The 27,306-nt window shown below is 38.3% G+C and overlaps 1 protein-coding gene and 1 pseudogene across 4 annotated transcripts in view; one reads left to right on the top strand and one right to left on the bottom strand.

The window, feature by feature from the left end:
- Positions 1-27,306, bottom strand: part of ARHGAP42 (Rho GTPase activating protein 42) — a gene marked incomplete at its 3' end in the record, with an annotated part of 295,173 nt that overhangs the window by 196,261 nt on the left and 71,606 nt on the right. For all 3 annotated transcript variants that reach the window (XM_082626591.1, XM_082626592.1, XM_082626593.1), the window contains exon 3: positions 2,439-2,500. In XM_082626591.1, the coding sequence (XP_082482717.1) occupies positions 2,439-2,500 (62 nt within the window). The remainder of the gene's footprint in view (positions 1-2,438; positions 2,501-27,306) is intronic.
- On the top strand, positions 17,518-18,597 carry LOC309808121 (importin subunit alpha-8-like; annotated as a pseudogene). Its single transcript has one exon. The product of its transcript is annotated as an importin subunit alpha-8-like (transcript).

Genomic DNA, 27,306 nt, shown 5'->3' with positions numbered 1-27,306 from the left:
CCTCTCTGCTTCCTAAGGCTATCAGCATCCTCCTGCCTCAGTCATCGCTGTATTCAATCAGGACCCATTTTCATATCATACAAATCCACGTCCCTGTAATCCAACACCAGGTCTTCTGTGCCAACCACCTACCTGAATCTGACCTCCCAACTGTTCTTACCACTCACAATCCAGGGCTCTGGGTATTGTTAAAAAAAAATCCATGAAAACACGGTTATCAATCTTTCCTGGACATATTCATGATGTTTAACTTCAATGGCTCTTTATCCCTGACCAGGAGTCCCTTTTCTCTTGTAGAACCTGATCCTGGCTGTTCTCAACTGTTTCTACAATCTGCTCTCACAGCAGATGACCACTCCTTCCTCACACTGTTATCCATCTGTCCAACCAACCAATTTACTGTCCAAAGTTCTATGTTTCAACCAATCCTCTCTTTTGTCCCAGCACAGAAGAAGAGCTTTTCCCTTGGTGCCTCCAGGCCTCTCCTCAGTGCTAGAAGAACATTCTCTTGGCTCTTTTCCTCCTGCAAGCTACAACACACTTTCCCTTACTCTTATACATTTTCTACAATTATAGCCCATGCTAGTTGACTCATTGCTCTCCTGAACTATTTGCACAGGATGTGAATCACTCAACCCAGAACCCTAACTAACACGGAAGTTAGAGGCACAGTGGAAAATCCACATGTAACTGATAGTCAGCCCTCCATATCCACGGATTCAGCCAACAGTAAATTGTGTAGCACTGTAGTATTTACTACCGAAAAAAAATCTCCGTATACCTAGACCCATGCAGTTCCATCCCATGTTGTCCAAGGATCAACTGTATTCTCCCGGTTCCCATGCCATTTCCAACTCTTTATTTTCACTTCTCTCTAACCACTCTTTCCCACTTCCATCATCAGCTCGTCTTCTGGGCCATAAGTGCACATACCACCCACATCTCCCCATGGAACCTGCACTTCTATTGTATAGAAGTTTATGAAGGCTTATGTATAAAGCACTTAAAAGTGTCAAGTCACCCCCACAGAAAACCACCCCAGAGAGGGTCAGTCTCCCACAGTGGCTCATCTGTATCTAGAACAGATCACATTGCATAGCTATCTCTCTGATACTGGGACCAGACCTATGGTAGGCTGATGTTTCCTAAGAAAACATGGTCACCCCTCTCCACAACATTTCTTCCTTACCTAATATGTCTCCCACATGGCCACCAAATTAATCTCTCCTAAATCCCATATTGATCCTCTCATTCTTCTATCAAAAACTTCTAGCAATTTTCTCACAGCTTATAACAAAGACCAAAACTTCTTAGCCTGGCTCTTAAATGCCACATACACCCAAAACTACCAACCAATCTTCTACTGATAACTTCTAAGAGCCCTCTGCCTTATTCTACAAATATACACAGTACTTTCTCCCACCTGTGGCCTCCGCTCAAGCTCACTTATATAACTGCCATGTCTTAGTTGTGTGATTCTCCCTCAGCTCAGGCAATGTTCCCCAGGAGTCAGGGCCTCCTTAACGGCACCCTCCTCAAATTCCTCTTCCTCATCTATGGAGCAAAATGACACCAAACTGCTGTGTTCCTAGCCCATTCAGTCCATAAGCCGAGCACTTTATTTTTGTGTATATATAACTCCCCAACAGGATGGTGAAGCCAGTGATATCAAAAATGATGTTTTAAATGTCTGTAACCCTCACTGTAACTGACAACCAACATCTTTACCACCATCAGCATTTATTTATAATGTGCCAGGTGCTGCTACAAATGCTTTACAATGATCTTGTGCGATATATACAACTATTTTTTCCATATGCAAATGGGCAGCCTGGGTCATAGACAGGGGCCTACACAGAACTTTGAACACAATGGGTACAAAATTATATCTGTGAGTGGATTAGTGTACTACTAATAACCATGCTCTGATACTGTCACATAAGTCAATGTGTCAACGTAGAATGCTTTCCCATTCTTCCCAGCCCAGCAAAATCCTCTGAGTCTTCAAGACCCAATTCAAATGTCACCTTTTCAAGAAAGTCCCCTGCTAACACCCTGGCAAAGTTAGTTGCTCCTTCCAAAAAAACTGTCTTTAATACTTGTAATGTGTCTTCATTATAACACTAAGGTTATTTAGAAGACTGCTCAATTAGAATGGGTTTCTTCATGGCAGTTTGTTCAATACTTTTAATTCTCAGAACAACTAAATGGAAAGTAAAATGAATGTAATTTATATCTGCTGACCAAATGAAACAAAAAGAAATGGTAGATCTTATTAGCAATATTTGATCATCATACTCACAAATCTTTTCTGTAACATTCAGTACATGTATCAAGTTATAAAATCTGGTATGGCTAAATCTAATTCAGAAGGTCTATTTTTTCTTTTAACATGTCCAAACAAAGCATTATTCTTAAGAAATGGAGAAGAGACTTACCAGTCTTCTCCTTTCTTCTTCTACTGCGATGAGTAGTCTTGCAAATTCTTTTAGTGACTGAGCTATTTAGAAGATAAGTTTAAAAAAAAAAAAAAAAAAAAAGCATTAACCTCTTTACATTGCTGATATCCAATTGCACAAGAATAAACATTACAATAAAGATACTTATGAATTTGTATATATTCTGTGGTTTTATGTTTTTATAAGCAGGAAACAGTATATACAATAGGATTTCAATGACTAACAGCTATATATAAGAGATGTTTGTGTGCTACAAATTGAAGTTTAGCACATATCAAGTATAATATTTTTTCTTCAAAGGCACTACGGGAATATAGTTTATATATTTAATAAATAAAATTTACACATTAGTAAACAAAAGTGTAGTACTGGAATCACTTCTAAACAGAATCCTACAAATAACAAATTCATTAAATCTATAAGAAGCAATAAATCCAGTACTAAGATGTACTTAGTAGCAGCCAGTAATGCAAAGTCTCCCACTGACTTCTTTCTTGAAGCTCAACACATATATACTTAAAAACAGATTCTGTATTCTGTATTACTGTATCACTCCCATATCCAAGGTACTTTAGACATTTGCTAGTCAGAATGGTCAGAGGACCACCAGCATCAGCATTTTGGGAGCTTGTTAGAAATACAGATGCTCAGGCCCCAGCCCAGAATCTGCATTTTAACAGTATCCCCAGTTGATCCCTTTGCACATTAAAGTTGAGAAGCACTGCCTTAGAAAACTATCTGAACCTCTATTGTTGAGGCTTGGGAAGTGTTCAGGAACTTTGGGAGGACAAACGAAAAAATAAGTAAATAGGGAGTTACAATAGCATATTCTTTAAAAATGCACAGTGCCACACAGTAAACTGTGAAAGATTAATTCATCCACATCGATTTCTGTAACTTATACTTAATGTGAATTATTAACTAAAGTTGGAATGTTTGGATTACAAAACTAACAAAAGAAATAAGGTGAATGCAAATTTTATTTTGATTTAAGCCTTGAACCTTCCCTTCTATGTCCTTATTCTTTAGGCTCCCACCTCTTCCTTCATCCATACTAAGATTGAAAACATCCTGTGAGACCAGAAGTCTAGTAAGTCTGGCATAAAGTCTACAATAAAGGGAGGTGAGTGAGAACAACACATCAAGAGTCTTACCAACAAAACTTATTAAGAAAGAGAAAGAATATTTTCCATTTAAGAATTTAAAATTACAATCTTGGATTTTTCTTCTCTCTTTCCAAAACCACTAGGCTTACACTAACTAAGCTGGTTTGAAATTCTATTCCTATGATTACTTCACACTGTATTTTATTCAGTCACCAAAACAGAAATCAAAGGATTACCTGGGAGACTCACATTAATCTCATAAACACAGTAATGGCCTTAAAGTAAGTGGAACTTTTCTAAAGTGCTTAAAAATGTGATTTTAATTTCTGCAGAAATAACTATCATTGCTACATTACAACCCAGTTTTGACAACAATAAGTTGAAGAAAAAAACATTTTACAAATAGATAGAAGATTTTAACTGGAGTGTGCTATAGCATATTATATGTTAGTACTTTCGGTAAAGAAATATCGAGTCATCATTCTGGCAGCTATCTACTGCCACTGAAGATCTGTTGATGGGCCTGGAAAAAGTCAACAAAGCTTTGAATGATGGAAGGTAATGTTAACATGCCTGCAGAGACAGAAGACAAATATGTCATTCTGGGCTACAGAAGGAGAGGCAACAGGTACTCCTGAGGTGAGAAAATAAGAGGAGATGTAAATAGAAAGAGTACACTAGTTGAAAGTCTGTATAAGAAGCACTTTAACCCCAGATTTTTAACTTAACACCGCCCAACCTTTTTAATAAATATCAAAACAAAAACAAAAAACCTTACTCTCATATGCTTCCTTTTATCAGAAGCTATTGGTTAACACACTCTCACAAAACTTGGGAACAAAACATGAAAAGAAAACATGAAATCTAGAAAAGCAAAGAAGCAAATGGAATTCTCAGGACAACACAGAACTATTCTAGGACAACAGTTGTGCCAAAGGTCCAGAGAGGCTCTTGTCTACACTGGAGCAATAGGTTAGAAGCTCCAGGAAATGTCTGCAGAGAAAGAAAAATAGAACTGATCAATATCCTGATGTGTCTAAATGTAATGAGAGGAAATTTACACTCCTTTTTTTTTTTTTTTTTTTTTTTTTTAAGAAAACTCAAAGGCAATTATAGCTAGTGAGCAAAAATATTCAGGGGGAAAAAATTCCAGAAGTTCCAAAAAAGCAAAAGTTGAATTTGCTGCGTGCCACAAATATTTACGTGGTATTTACATTGTATTAGGTATTGTAAGTAATCTAGAGATGACTGAAAGTAATATGGGAGGATATGCATAGGTTATATAGGTTATATGCAAATACTACAGGATTTTATATTAAGGACTTGAGCATTTGTGGATTCTGAAAGCCAGGGGGTACGGGAACCAATCCCCTGCAAATACCAAGGGACAAGTGAATTAACTCCTGGGAAAACAAAGTTATAAAATAACACAATCAAAATAATTGAAATAACTGAGTTGTGAGTAATATGTACAAAATCACTGATATAAACATTAAAAATTGAATTCATTTTGCCAAAATGAAGTTTTAACTCTATTGAGAGAAAGGGAAAGGAGCATGTTAGATACTATGAACTCAAGACATAGTGTGAAAACACTATGAAGTGGAAGGATGGTACCTAAAACTAAAAAACAAAACAACAACAACAAGAAAAACTCAAGAAGTAGCAAGGTAATCATGGTCTTGAAAGAAACTGAGGAATGGCTAAAAGTTCAAAGTGGTCTTGAGACAGGAAAGAAGGGAGCAGGGCACAACCCTTAAAAGAATGACACAGCCATTAGGAAGAACAGGATAGGACAAAAACTGGTTAGAACCCATTAGGCCCAAGATGGCAGAAGACTGGACTTCCAGTAGACCTTGAGCCTCATTATACACTCACTGTAATACTTAGCATATGCTAAATGACACACCCACAGGTGCCATAACCATAAAAGACCAAAAAATGGGTGGTGGCATAATTCCTGGAAATCTCCACCCCCTCTCCACAATAGTTAGAATAATCCTCCCCCCTTCCTTAGCCTATGAAATTACCCAGGCCATAAAAACTAACCTCCCCGTATTTCGGGGCTGTTCTCGCTTTCTTAGACAGACCACATTCTGCCTATGGAATGTCTATCTCTCTAAATAAACTTGCTTTCACTTTACTATGGCTCACTCTTGAATTCTTTTCTGCACAAAGCCAAGGACCCTCACTTGGCGGTGCATCCCAGGGACTTGCCCAAGACCTGGGACATGACCATCCTCTGATACCCCACTATCCTGCAACAGTCTTTCTGAGGAATTAAGTGGCAGGGACTGGTAGAAAAGGAGATTGCTAGTTTTTGTAAAGCCTAAAAAAGAATCTATAATTTTTTAAACAAATAATGAAAAACACTTTATTTTCCTATTAGCCTACACCCTAGGAGGGCACAGACCACATATTATTAATTTTCTCAAAGGGTAAATAAATATCTAGCACAGAGAAGCCTGTCAGCAGGTATTTTTGAAATAAATGAGATTATAACTTGATTTTAGACTGACGTGGGTATACTAGAACCTTCCAGTTGATCAACCCAGAAAATGTTCACTGGCCTACGTAGCAGCGCCCTAGTGGTCTCAGGGAGTATTTTACGATGATGACTTCAGAAGTCCAAAGGTTTCCCCAAGGTAACTGCTACTCCAAAATTGTGGTGTTGCCTTAAATCAGATTTTGGTTACAAGGAAGGAAACTCAAAGTTCTCATTTTGCTGTTGTACCTCTTTGTCCAAAACTTAATGGCCATTTTCTGCTTTACTTGAATGGTTTTCTGGTCTGTTTCCCTTATAAATACTATTTATAGACTCAGTATGACAATAGTAGATTATAATGAGGAAGTCTGGGGAGAAATTTTAACATTTGCAAAAGCAACTGCATGTCTGGTTCCTCACAACGAAAACGACTCTCCTTCCAGCAGTTTTCTGGGTCAGCCCCAATTTTGACAGTAACTTTTGTTCCCTCTTTTTCTTTGGTTGATTTTTCAGGGAAATGACTTCAAAAAAACTAAGATTGTTCTCTTTAAATATTATAGTCCTAGTTCTATAAAAGCATACTATGTTTCTTGGTCCAAATGAAGCTTTCAGATTCATCATTTGTTCTATAAGAAAAGAAACAGTCAGGAACACTAAATAATTTATTTCATGAATTAGGGACAGTGGCCTACTAACTTTTTAAACCCATATCTAATGTTTTTCCCTAAATATTTTTCTTTATAATGATGTCAAAGTATCACATTAATAGTTTACTAAGCACAACATAAGGAAAGAAAACAGAAATTAACAATCCTATAACGCAAGTATAAAATAATTCAAGGTATTATCACATAAATTGGGTTTTAGGAGAAAGAGCAGATGGATAGCCAGTCACTTCCCTGCCTGCCCCACCCTCAAAGTCTAACAGGTACCTCTGACACAAATCAGGCAGATCCAAGCTGCTTAGTTAGTGTTCCCCAGCAGTACTCTAGAGATTAGAAGCCAGTATTAGAATCTCTGGTGCATGAGACCCACAAATGCCTTAAGAGGCCATGAAAACTAGAGGGAGTCTATTCTCCACAAGACCTTGGGCACAAACATATACAAAATGACTCCCTCGGCACTCATCACAGGGCCTTATACAAAATGGCTATGGATTTTGTGACTGTTTGAGCCATTTTTTCTAAGACTTTGCTTAAGCAAAATCTGAAAACATTTTTTATTACATGCAAATTTCTGATACCCGAATATTTTCTCTTATAATCCATTATTTGTGATGTTCCACATTTTATTTATTAATATTCACATAAATAAAAACCACTGCATTATCTGATTTGGGGGGTCCAGACTAACACTGAATGTAACAGCTGGTCCTGCAATGATAGGTCTTGACAATACCTAGGTGGTATGACAGGAGTTTGATTTAGTGAGAGTAATATTCCAAAAACAATACTTAATACACAGTGGGCTTTCAATAGATGAATTTAACAATACATTCCCACCATCTATTTGCTCTATAAGGAGAAACATACCAACTCTTATTCTAGACTTCATAAAATATTATGAAAAGTATAGGCCAGATACTTTGGAAAATTATGTTAGCTATCCACATTCTTGCCACCTGCATGAAACTTTCCTGGCTGTATTTGCCAGTAATAATCTTTCCCCTTCCTGACCATCTGGACCATGAGATTACTGGAGAGCAATCAAAATGTAGCTTTATATATAAATTTTAACTTTCCAAAAAATTATTGAGGTCAAGACCACTGCTATAGGTTTCCTTTTTACCTCCACAATGTGATATTGGAAAAATACTTTTGGAACAAAAGAAATCTATTATTCAGATGCATTTATGACGGGTCCCAAGAGCATAAACATTCACAAAGACAACAGTTGAATTATACCTAGATAGTGAAGAAGTACGATAATGGCTTCTGTATTTACCAATATCGTAAATTCTGAAACATTCCTGAACTGTATAAAATATCTATTTCCTAACAATTTTTTCAGCAGGCTTAAATTCATCCTACTATTTCTAACTGTGGAAAATCTGTTTAGTGTCTGGAAGTAAGAATGAGCGAGAATAAAGAAAACTATTCCCTGTTCATTGTTGATATAATTCCACAACCTTAAGTACTAAGCATTATATACTATTAAATGTTTCAGCAATTGAACAGCTTGGGCTTTACAGATTTCACAGCTATAAGAGCTGAAAAAGCATGTCTCTCTTGCATCTAACCAACATTTATATCATAGTCAGACAATGATGTGCTAAATATTTCTCCTAGGAGTCTTTCCTCAACCTAAACAGCATAAACACATACTCAAAAAAAAAAAAAGTATAGATCACAAATCCAGTGACATATACAATTATGTCCACAACACGTTTTTTTCACTTTATTAGAGTGAGCAAATCACTTACGAAGTTCAGATATGCTGATGAATAGAGGGGAACTGGGTTAGCAGTAGGATTTAGACTTGATTAAATCTCAAGGAAAACACGAAAACCTGTAAAAGTCTATAAAAGCCAGATTGAACCAATGCAATCATATTTTATAAGTCCAGATGATGCCCCAACAGTCGCTTGACTTTTCTATTTGGGTGTGAGTAGGCTCTGTCAAGCTTTTTCTCTGGCACTGACTTTTCATGAAGAATAGGAGCAAGGCAGTAAAACATCAGTACTGAACTGAGGATCTGAGCCAGAGCAGGTGAATCCATCATATCCTTCTAGGCCACATGGAGAATTATTAGAATAGAATCAACCTACATAGCCATGGGACACCCAGCATTACACTACAAAAGCGTGCAATGATCTAACAGGGTATCACAACAGCAGCTCAGGCCTGGAACTTCCACTGAGAGTTTTAATTCTCTGAACACTAAAAAGATCAAAGGTAGCATACTGGCTGAAGTATCCAGTGGAAAGTTTTGGTTCAGGAACAATGTAACCCATAAACAAAGCAGGCAGCACAGTCAGCTTGTGGCATGCCTGAATAATAAATACTATTTCTACAAAACAGTGATATAAAAATTGACACCAACTCTCCCACCAGATATTGCAAGTCTTTGGTAACAATTAATATCCCTACTGAGGGGCTGTCCACTCTGTCTGCAATAATGTCATTATTTGCAACCACAAACTCTAGTTATTAGTTTCCAAAAGCCACAACATCAAATAAGATTTTTCCACTCTATTTGTGGCTTCAAGCTCCATGGATGCCTAGTTGCAAAGCCAATAAATTGCTTCCTAAACCAACAGAAAAAAAAAAAAAAAAGTCACAGGCCCACTGTGGAATGCCGGCTGGTCACTGTAATACACCCTAGTACTCAGAGGAACTGATCTTTCTTCTAGAGCTTCACAGCCCAGCCCGGTGGAATCCAAGGTCTCACGAAAACACAGGCAAATTTAGTTCACTTTGAGGTAACTAAACTGGGTTCTCCACAATGTCCTCCAGGTGGTCAGTCTTTTTTTTTTTTCATTGCCAAACAAATCAAAAAGCAAGATTAATCTTGAAAACAAGCCCCTGAAAACTTGCATTTAATTTTTTTTATATCCTACCAATGCATCATTGTGTAGCATTGTATTCAGGTGAATTAGGTTTCAGTAAATATGAGATGTATCAAGTTGGAAGAGCATATTAGATATTATTTTGGTAATAAAAGGTTAATATTATAGCATAGTTTTCTATTTAAGCATTAAAGAACAATAAGAAATGCACAACTTGCAAATGAAAACAGTCGTAAAATTAAACTTTTATCCAGTTAGGATAAAACTCTGCAGAGTTAGGAACTGCCTTGTTTCTGCTTCGTCACTTGTTCCATACTGCCATCAGCTATGCTACAATCTGTCTGTCCAGTACTTGGATGCCAGTGTAGACTCTGAACAGGACACAGGAACAGAATCCTCACTTTGGAATCCACTGGCTTAATATCAAGTGATCTCTTTCTGCTTTCTCTTGTCCCTGTTCATCCTCTAACCATATTAGCCAGATTCATTGCAGGGGGTTCTAACCAGTAATATGTCTCCTTTTAAATTCCCAACTCATTCCTAGTGCCTCCCTCCATACCTGGCTTCTCACATTCCTTGGGTCCCTAAGCACTAACCTGTGCTAGACTTTAATCTGATCTATCAAAGTGGGTCCCAACATTGACTGCCACTGTACAATTGGGCTGAGATTCAGAACTTGTGGCCAAAATGTCAATCTTTCATTCTTCTGGTCTAACTAGATACTCAGTCTGGTTTATCTTATCCTCACTGGCGTAATAACTGGACTCAAAAGAAGAAAGATACCATTATGTAAGCCAGGGGCTTCACCTATAAAAGAAAGCTACCACTACTACTACTGTTACAGATTGATAACTACTAAAAGTGAGGAGAATTATGATTCCAAGAAGAAAGTCACAGTGGATGCACAGAAATAATTCTAGACTATATGTCTAATGATTTTCCTTCATATACTCTCTCTGAACAGGGATAGGACCTTTCAGTAATATCTGCTTTGAAACTGCCAAACTACCGGGTAGTTTGAGAATTCTAGTATTATCTCTATATATAGACAGATAGGTAGATTTAGATATAGATGTATAGACTGGGCTTGTTATTTTATATAGATATAGATATAAAGTATATAACAATTCACATAAGGCCAAGTTTTGACAAATGAATACATGCAAATACAGAAAGGCGGCCTTTCAATTTTACACAATTCCAAAATTTGATTCCAGCTGGTTTCTCCCAAGACTTCATCCCACTACTCATTACTTGAAATGAATTTCATCTGAATTCTAGTTAATTTTTTTTTACTATGAAATTTTATGTTGATGCAATAAGTACTGTTGTGCAAAACATCGTCTACAAGCCACATATATTTAATTTTCTTTCCAAGCACACATATTAATTAGAAAATGAAGAACTGTTGTGCTATTCTGATGTTGCCTTTTTTTTAGTTTTTGTTTTGTTTTGTGGTGTTTAACCTGTTTCCCAAAGCCAAAACAACTTCCAATTCAGAAACCATTTTCCCAAGATGTAAACCACTCCCACTTCGGAGCGCCTCTGCCAAGAGGTAGAGATGTTACATAAACTGTTTCATCTAATGCCCACCCAATGATATGAGGTACTGAAGTGTTACCTTCATTTTGCAGATGAGGAAAAGGTCAATCAGCTGGGGTAGCTTGCCCCATGATCTCACAGCTAGTAAGTGGAGAAGCAAGTATTAAGTTTTGAATGTTTGATTCCAAAGTCTATTCTCTCCCAGCAAACCATTATTGCGAAAGGAGGGGGGTGGATAAAAGGTAGTGCCAGCCTACTACCCAGCTCCATTACAGAAAAGGAGAGGCTTATCATCTTTAAAGGCAAACAGAGCCAGAACTATTTGTGCTCAGAGGATAATTAGGCGCCAAGTATCCTGCCTTAAAGGGAACAATCAGTAATTTGCTGCTAACAAACAAGCATTTACACCAAGTACACCCCCATCCCCATCCTTACTGCCATTAGGAACTGACCTCCCAACACTTCTTCACATTCCACAAAGGCTGAAGCACCCCATTCATACTCCTCCTCTGCACCCAATGCTCCTGCCACCACCCTACTGAAGCTTCAACATCCGCTTCCTTGTCCAATATGCAGCCTCTCTCTTCCACAACCTCTTAACCTCTAATGACCTTCCCTCTTCTGTAATTCACACACCCACAAGGACACGAAGAGTTCAAGCAATCTAACCCCTCTGCTTCTGCTTCTTGGCAACCCTTTTATTCAACTCTAGTTTACTCCTAGTCTTATTTCCCACAGTGGCCATCTAAAAAGAATTTTCTCCTTTCTCAAGAACCCAGCCCCAAACTTCCCTCACTCACACCAGATGGCCTGGCCTCCTGCTTTTCTGATCAACATGGTCTCCATTCTTTTCAACTTGCCTGTCTCAGAGGAGGGGCCCTCTTCCTCTCAAAAGCTAACAACTCCCCAAGAAGCTTCTAATCTCACCCTTTTCCAACTCCATCTCCATTTTTTTCTCTCCCGCTCTTATTTCCACCGGCACTCTTCTCTCCTCACAAGCCATTTCTCCTTCTCCTCGTCTACAAACTTACTCCAGTGGACTCCCATCCTCATGAAGGAGGAAGACAGGAAGACCTGGGAGTGGGGAAGGAGCTTTGGTACCCGCACCAGCATGGTGCACAGCTATTTAATCCTCACAACACCCTACGAGGCGCTCACAAGTAAAACACCCAAATCTTCTATCACCATTCTCCTACTTTTCAAATAATGAAACTGACATGTAGAGGTTAAAAAATATGCAAGGTCATAGAGGTAATGACTGGCAGAGCTGACCTCTGAACTCAAATTAGCTCACCTGAAATTTATATACACTTTCCCTCTATTCTAGGCACAGTCCCACAACCCCACCTCACTATTCTAAATTTAACAAATCTGATTATATATCCTGGGAATTTCTACTAGGAATTTTGTCTGAATCTCAAAACTTAACATGTACCAAAACTTAACTCACAATTCTGCTCCACCCCCAGGTACCCTAGCCACATATAAACATATAAATGGGTCCCTAACACCATTCTCCTAGTAACTCGAGTGATGGATTATCCTCAGTCCTTCCTTCCACAGATTCAATTGCCAAATGCTGTTGATCTCTCTCCTCTACCCTTCTTCCATACCCATGTAAGGGTATCACTTCATCTTTGCTGTACTATTACAACAGCCTAGTTATTGGTTTCCCAGTTCCTATGGCTCCAGCTCACCCTACGTAGTAATGGTCAGAATAAAATTCCTAAAGGGCACCTTTGATTGTGTCATTATCCAACTCAAAAACTGAATGAGTAAATAAAGTCAGAAGTCCATATTGCAAATGATTTGGGGCCTCCATGATGTGGCCCCAAAGTACCTTTCCAACTGTGTTAGCTTGAGATGCTACTACTTCTGATCTCTTAGTACTATGAAGCTACTAACATTCCTATAGTACCCCATTTCCATGTCTTTCCTTTAACTACTGGGTTGGCCAAAAGGTTCTTTCATTGTTTTCCCGTAAGATGGCTCTAGTAGCACTTAGTTGTCTTTAACTTCATTTGAAACAATTTTGTTAGATTTTATGTGACAGCTGTCATATCAGAGTGCATTTTAAAAAAGACTTATCAAAACTGGTGAATTTTTGTGTAGCCATTTTAATACTGAATATGGAAGAAAAAAAGTAACATTTTTGGCATACTGTGCTTTATTATTTCAAGAAAGGTGAAAATACAACTGAAATGCAAAAAAAGATTTGTGCACTGTATGGAGAGGGTGCAGTGGCTGATCGAATGTGTCAAAAGAGGTTTGCGAAGTTTCATGCTGGAGATTTCTCACTGGATGATGCTCCATGGTCAGGTAGACCAGTTGAAGTTGATAGCAATCAAATCAAGGCATTAATTTAGAACAATCAACGTTATACCACGCAGGAGATAGCCGACATACTCAAAATACCCAAATCAAGCACTGAAAATCATTTGCACCAGCTTGGTTATGTTCATCGCTTTGATGTTTGGGTTCCACGTAAGTTAAGCAAGAAAAACCTTCTTAACTGTATTTCCACATGTGATTCTCTACTGAAACATAATGAAAACGTTCCATTTTTAAAACAAATTGTGATGGGCGATGAAAAGTGGATACTCTACAATAATGTGGAACAGAAGAGATTGTGGGGCAAGCAAAATGAACCACCACAAACCACACCAAAGGCCAGTATTCATCCAAAGAAGGTGATATTGTGTATATGGTGGGGTTGGAAGGGAGTCCTCTATTATGAGCTTCTTCTGGAAAACCAAACGATTAATTCCGACAAGTACTGCTCCCAATTAGACCAACTGAAAGCAGCACTTGACGAAAAGCATCCAGAATTAGTTAACAGAAAACACATAATCTTCCATCAGGATAACGCAAGACTGTATGTTTCTTTGATGACCAGGCAAAAACTGTTACAGCTTGGCTGGGAAGTTCTGATTCATCCACCGTATTCACCAAACATTGAAACTTTGGATTTCCATTTATTTAGGTCTTTACAAAATTCTCTTAGTGGAAAAAATTTCAATCCCCCGGAAGACTGTAAAAGGCACTTGGAACAGTTTTTTGCTCAAAAAGATAAAAAGTTTTGGGAAGATGGAATTATGAAGTTGCCTGAAAAATGGCAGAAGGTAGTGGAACAAAAGTGTGAATACATTGTTCAATAAAGTTCTTGGTGAAAATGAAAAATGTGTCTTTTATTTTTACTTAAAAACCAAAGGCACTTTTTGGCTAACCCAATACATTTCCTAAGCTGTATCTTACCTAGACATTGGGACTCAGCTCAAATAACATCCTCTTTTTAAGCATCTTCTGATGTCCCTTCTCCAGCTTTGGTGCTCTCACAGCATTTCTGTTCTTACTACTCTATCTAAAGCACTCAGCACGTTCTCCTGAGTAATATAGTGATGATATCATAAAGCTATTTTTGGACCCCCTTCTATTAATAAGGGTACAAGAAGATCTTATTCATGTTGCATGTACCAAATTACCCATAAGGTTCTTTGCACTCAGAAGATATTATTAGTAGAGAATTCCAGAGAATCCAAAGTCAACATGAACTAAATGACATCTTATATGGGATTTTAATTTGAAAAGTTGATTTTTTTCCTTCATCCCTGAGTAATCTGCACAGCATCTACACTGGCCCATAAACACTATCACTCATTCTAAGATAGATAGATAGATAGATAGATAGATAGACCAATTTGTTCTGCATAAACCAAAACCTTTTTTCAGGCTGTGAAGGAAAAATGGGGCAACAATGACCAGGTTTCCCCGCAAACACATGGCTTCTATAGCCTCAGTGGCTCCACTGGAAAATGCTAGGCATCAGGGATCTGGTGACCCACAAAGCACTCCTCTGGAACAGACTTTTTCCCAGTTTTAGTACCTTCCCCAGTTGTGCCTCCCTCCCTCAGTATAAAGCACAAGTATATTGTTTAGAGTAGCACTTTTTTCCCAGGCTGCATCAGACAACACGAATCTCCATAAAATGAAAGGCTCCTAACGTCTCAACCCAGAGGATTCTACCTTAGTTCAGGTCTGGGGGTGAAGCCCAAGAATCAAAATTTTAAGCCTCCCCATACTTGATTCTGATGCTAGGCAGCTTGGCAACTGCTGACTTTGTGGCGGGGGTGGAGGGGGAGGAATGCATGCTCTTTGTGTGAGGAATTAAGAGTTAAAAACACATTTAAATAGAAAACAGTAGATACGCGTGAGTGTGTGTGTAATTGTTTAAAATAAGATTTGTAAGAATGCTCCTTGCCTGAAGCACATCTGTACTTTCAATGGCAGAAGTAGTTACTTGTGGCCCTCTTGGTAATGGAAGAAACAGAACACTATGTCTGAGTCCTAAGAATCAAGCAGAACCCGAAAGCTCTTCTCTCTACAGCCCTCCGAATCATGACTCAGCAACTATCCTGAATTCTCTCAATGACTGAGAAATTACTCTGAATTAAGCTGTTTTTTCCCAGCCACATATTCCTTGATAACTATCCAAGGCAAGCTTTTCTTTCTTTTGTAGGCCTGTTATTCAACTATTTTCTTGCTTTACTCCTCCCGCACCGCAAGGCTGTCTCCATTGCTCATATGCTGTCCTTGCCTTTTGCCAGTGAGTTTTCATTAGTCTCTGGGTGCCCACGTCCTGCCTCCTAACTCACTTATTCCAGATACAGTCTCCAGGACTATTGCCTTTCTGGTCCAAACCTTTTAATGTCAAAATTGAAACTGTACTTTTATTATTTCACTCATATTTTAAAATGTTCTCTCTTGGTCCATTAAAAAAAATGCTGATGGACCTAGAGTCTCTCATACAGAGTGAAGTAAGTCAGAAAGAGAAAGACAAATACCATATGCTAACACATATATATGGAATCTAAGAAAAAAAAAAATGTCATGAAGAACCTAGGGGTAAGACGGGAATAAAGACACAAACCTACTAGAGAATGGACTTGAGGATATGGGGAGGGGGAAGGGTAAGCTGTGACAAAGTGAGAGAGTGGCATGGGCATATATACACTACCAAACATAAAATAGGTAGCTAGTGGGAAGCAGCCACATAGCACAGGGACATCAGCTCGGTGCTTTGTGACCACCTAGAGGGATGGGATAGGGAGAGTGGGAGGGAGGGAGATGCAAGAGGGAAGAGATATGGGAACATATGTATATGTATAACTGATTCACTTTGTTATAAAGCACAAACTAACACACGATTGTAAAGCAATTATACTCCAATAAAGATGGAAAAAAAATGCTGATGAAGGCAATCCTTGACTCAACTCTGAACTGGCAAAGACTTCCATGCTATAATTCATCACATATATTGTATCCAGAATAAACCTCCTAAAGGGCTACTTCAATCACAAGCCTCAAGTGTCTCCTGAGGACATGTAAAGTAAACTTGAGACTAAGTGGCAAGCCCTCTGCGATATTCTGTGGCTCCCAATCCTTGTACTCCAGCTAAGAAGATACCTTTACACCTTTTGCACCAAATGGTTTCAAATCCAGAAATAGGTCAATGTTTACATAGTCATATAAATTTGATTGATCACACAGGGAATGGAGGGTAAAATGAGGTTCATTTTATAAGCAGTTTACAGTAATACCACTCTTTTGAAATTAGATATCTGTATATTAAAAATACTAAGGAAAAATTTTAACTAATCTCCCTTCTTTTTGTATCTCTATAGCACTTATGGTCTAATAATATAAAATGAAGTTATGTATTTTATCGTCTAACTCCTCTGACTAATGGCAAACCCATTAGGGTGGGGATTTTTTTTTTTTTCTGTTTTGCACATGATGTGTCTTCAGCACCCAATGGTGTCTAACAAATCACAAGTGCTTTATTGAATGAATGAACAAGTAAACTCAAAGTTCTGACCCAGGAGCCAGGTGATCAAGGTTCTAATACTTGTGTGACTTTAGAAAATCATTTCACCTGCATCTAAATCAAAATGACAGATTTAGCTCCCATGTTCTGCAAGGTCTCTTTCTACTCTACAATACTAAACTTGCAATTCTATGAAACCAGGCCAACATTTCTGTCAGAAGTAGCTCTTTCTGATAATTCAAAAAAACAAAACAGACAAGCAAAAAAAACAACAGCTTGTGCAACTTCTCATCTTCCCACCTCCACATGTACATAAAGAAGGTACATGAATTATCCTAGAACTAAAGAAATGCAGCTCCCCAATACAAAGATAGAAACTACTCCACACCAAGAAGACAACTGTGACACAGTACTATCTTCAAAAGCTGTTTTCAAAGTGGATGCAGAATTTACATGATATTCAACATGGGTGGATGAACTCTATTAAACAAAGCAGGAAATTAACCAACAAAGGTAGAAACTATGCACCTACCACACACATGGGCCACGGCTTACCTTTCTGATACCTAATATTTACCAATATGCAATAAAACATGTTTCTGGTCCTGAAGTCATCCCTTCATCCCCGTTTGCAGCTCGAGGCAGCCTGGGCTCTGACCAACATTGTCTCGGGGACTGCCGTTGTGGAAGGAGCGGCCATCCAGCCCTTGGTTGAGCTCCTGTCTTCCACTCATATGACTGTGTGTGAACAGGCAGTGTGGGCCCTTGGTAACATAACAGATGATGAACCAGAATTCAGAGACAACATTATCTCAAGTGATGCCATTCCACATCTGCTGACCCTGGTTTCATCAAGTATACCAGTCACATTCCTGTGCAACATCGCGTGGACCTTGTCCAACCTGTGCTGGAACAAGAACCCGTACCCTTCTGATCACACAGTGAAGCAGATGTTGCCCACCCTCTTCCACCCACTATGGCACCCAGACGGAGAGGTCCTCTCGGACAGCTGCTGGGCCCTGTCCTACCTCACCGATGGCTGCGATGCACATATCAGCCAAGTGGTGGACACAGGGGTCCTACCCAGGCTGGTCGACTCATGAGCAGCTCAGAACTCAATGTCTTGACCCCCTCTCTCTGCACAGTGGGGAACATTGTGTCACGGGGACGGACCACCAGACCCAGCTGGCCCTGGACACGGCCATCGTGGCTGTGTGGCCCCAGCTCCTCACACACCCCCGTTCCTCCATCCAGAAGGAGGCAGCCTGGGCCCTAAGCGATGTGGCTGCGGGGCCCCGCCAGCACATCCAGCATCTGAGAGCTTGCAGTGCGCTGCCTCCCTTGGTGGCTGTTCCAGAAAATGGAGAATTTAAAGCCCAGTAAGAGGCTGTCTGGACAGTGGCTAACTTCACAACTGGGGGCACCGTGGACCAGTTGATCCAGCTTGTCCAGGCTGGAGTCTTGGAGCCTCTAATAAATCTTCTCACCATCCCAGACACCAAAATTGTTATCATCAACCTCAACGTCCTCTTTTTATCCTCCAGGAAGAAGAAAGTGGCACAACCTTACCAGCCCGGGACCAAGGTCATGAATTCTTAAAGCACTTAACAAACACATACCAAAGCTCCACAACTCCTAAACCAGGGACCAGACCCAAAGAGTCACTTCTTTAAGAACCCCTTCCCCTTGGTGTACCACAGGTATAAAGCTTTTAAAACTGAATGATAATAAAATTTTCCACACTTTCACCTCCATCTAACAACAACAACAAAAAATGGCATGTGTGAAGGTTATGGGCAGGTAGACAAGACCTAATAGGCCATACTAGGGATGTGGAATTTCAACCTGAAGACAAAGAGAAGCCATTTCAGGGCACTAATCAGAGAAATGACATCATCTTTGCATTTTAAAAAGATTACTCTGACTGCCTTTGGAAGAAGGCTGCCCCAGATGACATTTTCTTACAAGGTGGAACTTGGCCATTTCTCTGGGTTTGTGCCCAGGAGAAAATGGGGCATGGGTAGCTTGATTTTATAATGTAACCTATGGATACCTGGTTTGTTTATTTGTTTGTTTTAATACACTTGCATTGACCCACAGAACCACAGTTGGAGTACATCTCTTTTATTTTAGGTATGAATAGAATGGCGTTGGTAAAATTGGAATCATATGGTTAGTTTATAAATTTAAGCCTGAAGCATGGCATACTCTTGATGACATTTTTGTCATAATTTTTTGCATAATAACAAAGCCCCAACTGAATTTTCCTCTTTAATACACTTTAGCCTATTGCTCTTATAGAAGAGCAAACAATCTATCATATTCGCCTTCAATGAGTCAAGGCTGCCTCATGCACCTATAAAATGCACCATATTTTATACAGTAGATTCTCCATGAGTCAGACGACTCAACTTTTTCACCTCTCTACAGATGACCACGAATGACCACAAAAGTGCCAGGAGTACTGATTTGGGGGACACCAACAAACTGTAGAGGAAGCAAATTTGCAAATACAGAATCTGTGGATAATGAGAATCAACTGTATATTCCTGCATCCCAAGTTATATTGGGCCAGAGCATTTATTTCATTGTCTAATCATTTTGTTGATTTTTTTTGAGCTCTTATAAGTCACTAACCATAGATAAAAGTTCTCTTTTCACTCTCTATCCACTCACCCTGAAATAAGCCTTTTTTAAGGCATGTTATCCCTGAAGGAAGGATATTGCTACCATCTTATTCTTTAGTCTGTACACTCCATGAGGGCAAAAGCTTTGACTACTCTTTTCACCACCAGGTCCCTGAGGACTGGCACAGAGCTTGTCACCTAACAAATAGTCAATAAACATTGAATAATAAACTAAAGAATATTACAATATTTAGCTCTGGTTTGAAACATTTACAAATATTAAGATATTTGTTCTAAATCATTCTCAATTATATGCAATGGCATATAATGCAATGGCATATATATGTGTGTATCTGTGTTTGTGTATTTATATATAAATACAGTTGGCTCTCTGTATCCAGTTCTGCATCCTCAGATTCCACCAACTGTGAATTAAAAATACTTGGGAAAAAAAATTCCAGAAAGTTTCAAAAAGCAAAACTTGAATTTTCCACATGCTGGCAACTATTTATATAGCACTTATATCAAATTTATAACTATTTACATAGCATTTATATTGCATTAGGTATTATAAGTAAGCTAGAGATGAGTTAAAGTATATACAAGAGGACTGTGTAGGTTATATGAAAATACCACACCACTTTACATAAGGGACTTGAGCATCTAAGGATTTTGGTATCCATGAAAGCTCCTGAAACCAATCTGCTGTGGATATCGAGGGATGACTATATATGAACTATTTTCCCTCTCAAAATTTAGTTTATTACCATACTGAAAAGAATCATTCTAGATGTACCCAAATATTTACATTTTATTTTTTAATATATGACTCTAAAATTTTATTTATGCACCTTAAAGTGATTTGTTTCTAGAAACGTTTACTAGGTTTTCCAGGGGGACTCTCTATGCAACAGATATTTACTAAGCTTCTGCTACAAATAAGGTGCTAAAGAATTTTGCAGGAATAGAAATGTGAGAAAACTTTCTGACCTCAGCATATAATTTACTGGAGGAGATAAGAGACTGATTTCTCTGTGATAAAGACAGCCACTTTTTGTTCAGCAAAACAAATCACAAAAGACAGAAAGGGGTTTCAGGGGATTAATGTATATCGATAAATTAAAAGGCAAATTTTAACATGTGACTTTTAACATGATAAGTTTCTGAATTTTTTTTTTTTAACTTCAGATTCTGGAAAAACAATCTAAACCTTTGAACTTCAAATTAAATCAAATAAAGTTCTTTAAAATACAGAGATAATATGATGAAAACATATCTCTCAAGTGGTGTGTTTTTTTAAAGAGAGGAACTCCACCTGAAATGTGCAACTTTCCCAGCTGTTTCAATCCTTAATTGTGGGTGGTTTCTGTGTGGGTGCAAAAATAAGGGTGGTAAAAGAAAATGGAAAACAATAATTCAACTGTCCAACTGAGAGCCATAAAAAGTCAAATATGCTTCCTCTACAGAGTTCAAAAGAAAATGTTATTTATATAAACAATTTAGGCATTTGGAAATGTTCCACTTTAATAGAGGACTTCCTGATTTATATAACCACATTTAAGTGGGTTGTAATGAGGGTTCGTAATAACGGATGGATTTTCTTTTGATTCAGCAAATGAGAAGGTAATTTGTTTCCTAGAATTTAATAAAATCACAGGTCTTTTTTTTCAAGAGTTCAGTTGTGGTTGGTAATGGCATTGTGTCTGGTTTGCTAACTTTTTCCTAAGAGATGTCCAAGAAGAGTCTCATGGCCACACTCTACCTTATGCATCCTAATATCATCAGACAAATGGTAGTAGTGATCTGTATGGATGAGTATCTGTAGCTCATAACTGAATTCTGAAGAAAATCTTTACAGAAGCATTTTCAATTTAATAGCTTAATAGTTGAATTTTATTAGTTTAACTTGAAGAAAATAGGTGTGTTTTTTTCTTAGCTAAAATAATTTATGATTGTTTAAGTGCATTTCCTGGGGTGTATAAATATATTAGTTCTTTTTAACCTGAAATACAGGTTACTATCTCTCAAAGTATTTCTATTCTATAAAGGAATCCCTTCAAAACACACAAAGCAAACTGTTTGCCATACCTCTCACACTAGACCATATTCTTATTTATCACTTGGAAAACTGGATCAAATACTACCTTTCCATTAGACCTAACAGATGCATCCTTGAAGTGAATGAATTTATTTGGTAAAAGATTTATGCACTTTCCCCCAGTAATTCCTCTAACAAAGAAAATGAAAAAAATTTTTCAACCACTCCCTTGAAAAATGTCTTCTACTTCACACCCTCTGAGCAAGCATCAGTGATCACTCTCAGGCTTCTGTCTAGGCGATTTCACTTAACCACTGTATTACACTGATGCACACCCAGCTTCAGAGAGGTAATCTAACAACAAATATTTGCACTTGGGCAAAGCACTGTTTGCTCAGGAAGATTCAATAAAGTCCCTGTGAGTTAAAAAGTCATTATTTTAAATTAATTTCCTATAGTCTCACCTTTCAACATATTTTCCAAAAGAACAGAAAAGAATTCAAAACATAAGGCACATTCCAGCCAATGCAGTATACAAAACTTGGTTCGGTTTGAGTTACCATCCGTCAATCTGTACACATAAGATTTGTAAGGGTTTTAAAAAAAAGATGTAACATGCTCTTCATTCTAAGAACTATTAAGCACTAACCATTGTTATTGCTATGTGTGCATATCTGTATTCAAAACAGAGTAAATACCTGAACACAAATACATGAGTTAAGTCAGAACTATCTGTACAATTATCAATATTATGAAATATATTTTGATCTGAATGACCTACTTCATGGACTCATTTATCCACTCAGAGTTGGGAGCCATAACCTTAGTTGACAAGTGCTTGTATGTAGCCTGTCTCTACCATAGGAATTTTCTGTTTAGGTATGTCTAAAGGAATAAGTCCCCACCTAGAATATTTACTAGCAAACTGACTCTCCTTCTTGGTAAATGTTTAATCTCTTGAGTGCAAAGTTCACATTGTCCAAGACTTTCCTGAGCACTACAATAGGCCATCACACAACATCACTAGCCAAGCTATTTATGGAAAACCACAACTGGACTTTCCAATGGTTTCCAAGATTACATAGAATGAATGAGCTTTGCCTCATATTAATGACTAATATTTTTATTGGCACCGGTTCAGCGTGACTAACACTATCTGATTTTGTTTTTAATGTAGACTTTTTTTTTCCACTAGACAAGTTTATTAAAATTTCTAAACAAAAAGCAATATTCATAAGAAGTATAAACTACTATGTAAATAAGCTACAAGGATATATTGTACAGCACAGGGAATATAGCCAGTATTTTATAATAACTGGAGTATATAAAAATTTTTAATCACTATGTCATACACCTAAAACTAATATAATATCATAAATCAACTATACCTCAATAGAAAAAAAGCAATATTATAAAAATACATGCAAGGATAGTCAATAACTGACAGGTGTATTTACATAAACTCCATATAATTTATTTTCACTTCTCCATACATGAGGTCACAAGTGACAGAAAGAGACGAGCTTAAGCTTTAAAAAAAAACCTTTAAAGCACAGCAATGAGCACTGAGCAATTAGTGTGTGCCAGGCTCTATATTCCTTCTCTGCCTCCTCTTGTTTAACTGTTACATGAATCCTATGAAGTAGGCTATTCTCATACTTTTCCAATGATGAACCTGAAGCTTAGGGAAGTTAATTATCTGAAATTACTTGACTAGTGTGTGGTGAAGCTGAGATTTTAACTTCCGTCTGATTCCAAAGCCATGCTCTTAGAAAGCAAATGACGAACATACATTTACATTATCTGTTCTAAGAAAAATTGTGTTCTTTAGTGTTAAAAATTATGAAAATCACTGAGAGTGTTTCTCCACAAATCTACTTATTATTATTGTCTCACTTACCCTCCTTTTTTAAATATCTATTTATTTGGCTGTGCCAGGTCTTAGTTGCAGCACACAGGATCTTTAGTTGTGGCACACAGGATAATGTAGACTTTTTTTTAAGACTTGGTTAAAAGTGATTTCAAATTATAGGCACTAAATATGCATAACAAAAACCACAGCCTCAGACAGATTCACAGTAATATCTTTGAGCTTCTACTTGTTCGAATGAACTACTGTAAAGAGTTTTCAAAAGAATAGTGTTTTATTTTCTGTAGAGATAGTTTTTTATTTCCTACTAGTAAGGTTTTAGGGCTGGTCACATGACATTAGCAATTCCCACACACATACCAGGATTAATGCAGTAGGTATTGTCTTTTGTATAATTATGGTTAAACAACGGTACATTTTGTTTCCAGTCTACCCATATAAATTTATTATTTGAGGAGGCCTGAATCTTATACCAGTTTGTAAGCATTCTTTTCCCCTCCATCACCAATTTCTAACCCCCAAGCGTCCAGCCACTCAATTCCTAACTTACTCCTAACACAATGTCTTTACTCAGTCCAGAAAAATGAAGTAGTATAAAAAGTGGGCAGTTAGAACAGCTGTGGTAAGTTAAGTTGGATGGCCTCCCACTGGGCCAGCGCTGTGGCAGGCAGATAAAAGGAAGCAATCAAAAGTTCACAGGCAGCTCAATCATCCTTAGAGGAGGGAGGAGCAACGGCCTCTTGCTGCTGTAGGATGGAAACGAGGTGCTCAAAGGAGAGTACAGGATGCTGCCCTGCTTGGAACTTCAGTTCTGGAAACAACTGACCTGCTCCCTGAGCCACAGGCATTCCCCACTGGGTCCCAGACAACTAATCCCATTTTGCTTCCTTCCAAGCCAGCACTGTCTCACTGGCACCAAAAAACAAGCAAACAACCCGGCAAGCACAAGGCCAGAAGGGTGGGAGCAGATGGGGACAGCTGAAGAGTGGGGCCGATTTACAGGACAGACACAGGCTTACGTTCCTAACAAACTCCCGGAACAGCTTCCACAAGTTGAGTCATCACACTGATATAGTAACAGAACCCTTTTTTCCTTACTTTGCTCAAAATCTGTTTTTTGCCCTATTCCACCGTAAGCACACTGAAAACAGACATCTTACTCATCTTCCACCCCCCTCCCACCACCATAACTTATATGCAGAAAGTTTGCTAATGCCTTGACTTTACAAGTTATTTTGCACTGACACTGCTCCCTCATAAAAGATGAGCTTTTTTTGTAAGTCATCATCTTCAGTGGTTACCTCAATGTTAAGTCTCAAGGCTACTCTGGCTGAGAGTATTATGGCTATTATTCAGTGCTAAGAGTCACAGCTGTCCCTACTTCATTCCTCTTTTATTAAATCAGAGGAATAAAGAAGAAGCTGAAACTGGGGCTTCAACAAGCTATTTTTTTTAACTTTTCATTTTATATTGGAGTATAGCCAATTAACAATGCTGTGATAGTTTCAGGGGCTCAGCAAAGCAACTCAGGGGAACATATACATGTATCCATTCTCCCTCAAACTCCAATCTAGGCTGCCACATAACATTGAGCAGAGTTCCCTGTGCTATACAGTAGGTCTTTATTGGTTTAAAGACAGCTGAAACTTTGTATCTTCCCCTGTGGAACTGAAGCTAATGAAGGTAGGTAAGGATAGTTCTTGCACTCCATCCATGCCAGCCTTACCCATTATTCTCAGGGATACATTCTTAGATCACTGTCCTTGGTACAACAGCTTGCGTTAACCTCACAATTCCTCCATGTTTGGAATGATTATTCAAAGTCTTCTACTATTTCTTTATTATATACATAGTTATTTTTAACTATTTACAGTGCATTTGGGGGCTCAGTAAAAGGATAAAAAGTGCTGGATGGTGAGGATATGGGAATATATCTATATTTTTACATTAGTTGTTACAGAAATAATTTTTGTTTATAAATCTCTGTCCTCTAAGTTAGGTTTTCCTAACAAAGCATTGGTGTTTAAATCAAATTCCCAATAGGAGTTAAATAAGTCTCCTGATTTAAAAGTAGCGAGCCATAACATCTACCCCTATATAGTATTCACCCTCCACTCCCCAACCCTGGATTTAATTCCTCAAAGCCCTGAAAGCATTAGAACTTAATATTCAGTGCCTATCATAAGCTTTCACATACTGATCAATTCACACCTTTCCAATCTAATCTGCAGGAGCCGCAACAGTAACATCCACCTAGACAAAGTCAAAGAGAGAAACAGAGCAAAGTTGAGATATCAAGTTAACCACAACGGGGGGAAATCGCCTACCATCCATCTACCTGCAAGGTCAAAGAGCATAATGATTAAAAACGATAACCTCTGCCGTTACTCCGTGTGGCTTCAAGAACGAATTTTAAGTAAGAAGCTTAAAGGAAATTGTGAAATATGCAGAAATATATTTATTGCACTGTTAAAACGTAAAAGACCAACTAGAAGCAGTCTGAGTGTACCAAAGAGATTATTTCATAAATTCATGTACATGAACCTATGGAATATTTTAAAATCATAAAATTATTAAAAATTACAATATCTATAAAAACCCAGAAGTATTTGCTTGGATCCTCTTTATAAAGGAGAAGTAACAAATTATATACAATATGTAGTTATATGTAGTAAAACTATATTAATTATATTAGAAAAAGATACACATAAGTGAAAAAGATAAGTTTATAAGGAAAATTATATCATTTATACAACAATTTAACCGAAGGTTTACCATGAGTCAGACCCTGGGTCAGGTGCTAAAATGAAATGATTGAAAGAAAAAAAAAGAAAAAGATCTGGCCTCTGCCTTCTTGGATTTTACAGTCTCATTACTAAGTGAAAATAACTGCTGTTATGTGAGTATGTGGTTGTTCTTTCTTTCTTCTAAATAATAATGCTACTATTATAGTATTTTAGTAATATAACCAAGGCTTTTGTCTGGTGAGATGTATTCCAAAGCCAATGTTGGGGGCTAGACATTTATGACACAAACGTCATGAAATGGCACACAGGATGACAACTGTTCCAGCTGTCAGTGTCACGTGATCACTGATGCTGGCCTTCCGCATGTGTCCTGTAAAGAGGAGGAAGTCACACTGCCTGAGGCCCATGTGGCAGCCCTCTCCCTCCTTCCTAGGGGCTCCCTACCTACACCTCAGCCAAGTCAGGCTCAGCCGCCTCTCCCCACAGACCTGAGGGCGTATAGAGCCCCTCATGATCCCAAGACCAGCCACCTCCACACTCCCTCAGCATACCTAACACTCCTAAAGGAGCAGACAAATCAAGCAACCACCTGGCACAGTGGCACAGCTCCTCTGAAAGAGGCCCGCTGGGCCATGTGACGACTGTACAACACGAACCCCACACCAGAAACAGCTTGTGTGAGGGCTGTGCACGTGATTTCTCCAGACGGAACTTTTGTGAATGTAACAAGCTAAAGCCGCACAATGAATCGGAAACTCATTCGGCTTATCTTCTCCTGAGAGCTCTTTCCTTTCACAGCTAGGTTTGGACCTGATACTTTAGGTTTTCGAAAACAATAAAAATGTATTTTTTAGAAATACATACATAACTGACAAAACTATATAAGAAAAAGAACAGGCAGAGGAAGGAGAGGAATATGATTGTGGAGAGGCATGTCAGGGATTCCAAAGCCCTGCTACTCAAAGAGAGGTCCGTGGACTACTGACACTGACATCACCTTCAAGTGTGTTAGAAACACAGAATCACACACTCCACTCATAGTCTGCACTTAATGAGATCTCCAGGTGTATCGTATACACATTTAAGTTTGGGAGTCACTA

Source organism: Mesoplodon mirus (genome assembly GCF_964341445.2).
Source record: "Mesoplodon mirus genome assembly, chromosome: 7".
Taxonomy (NCBI): Eukaryota; Metazoa; Chordata; class Mammalia; order Artiodactyla; family Ziphiidae; genus Mesoplodon; species Mesoplodon mirus.
Note: the sequence above shows the minus strand (reverse complement) of the source record. Positions and strands in the feature narration are given on the sequence as shown.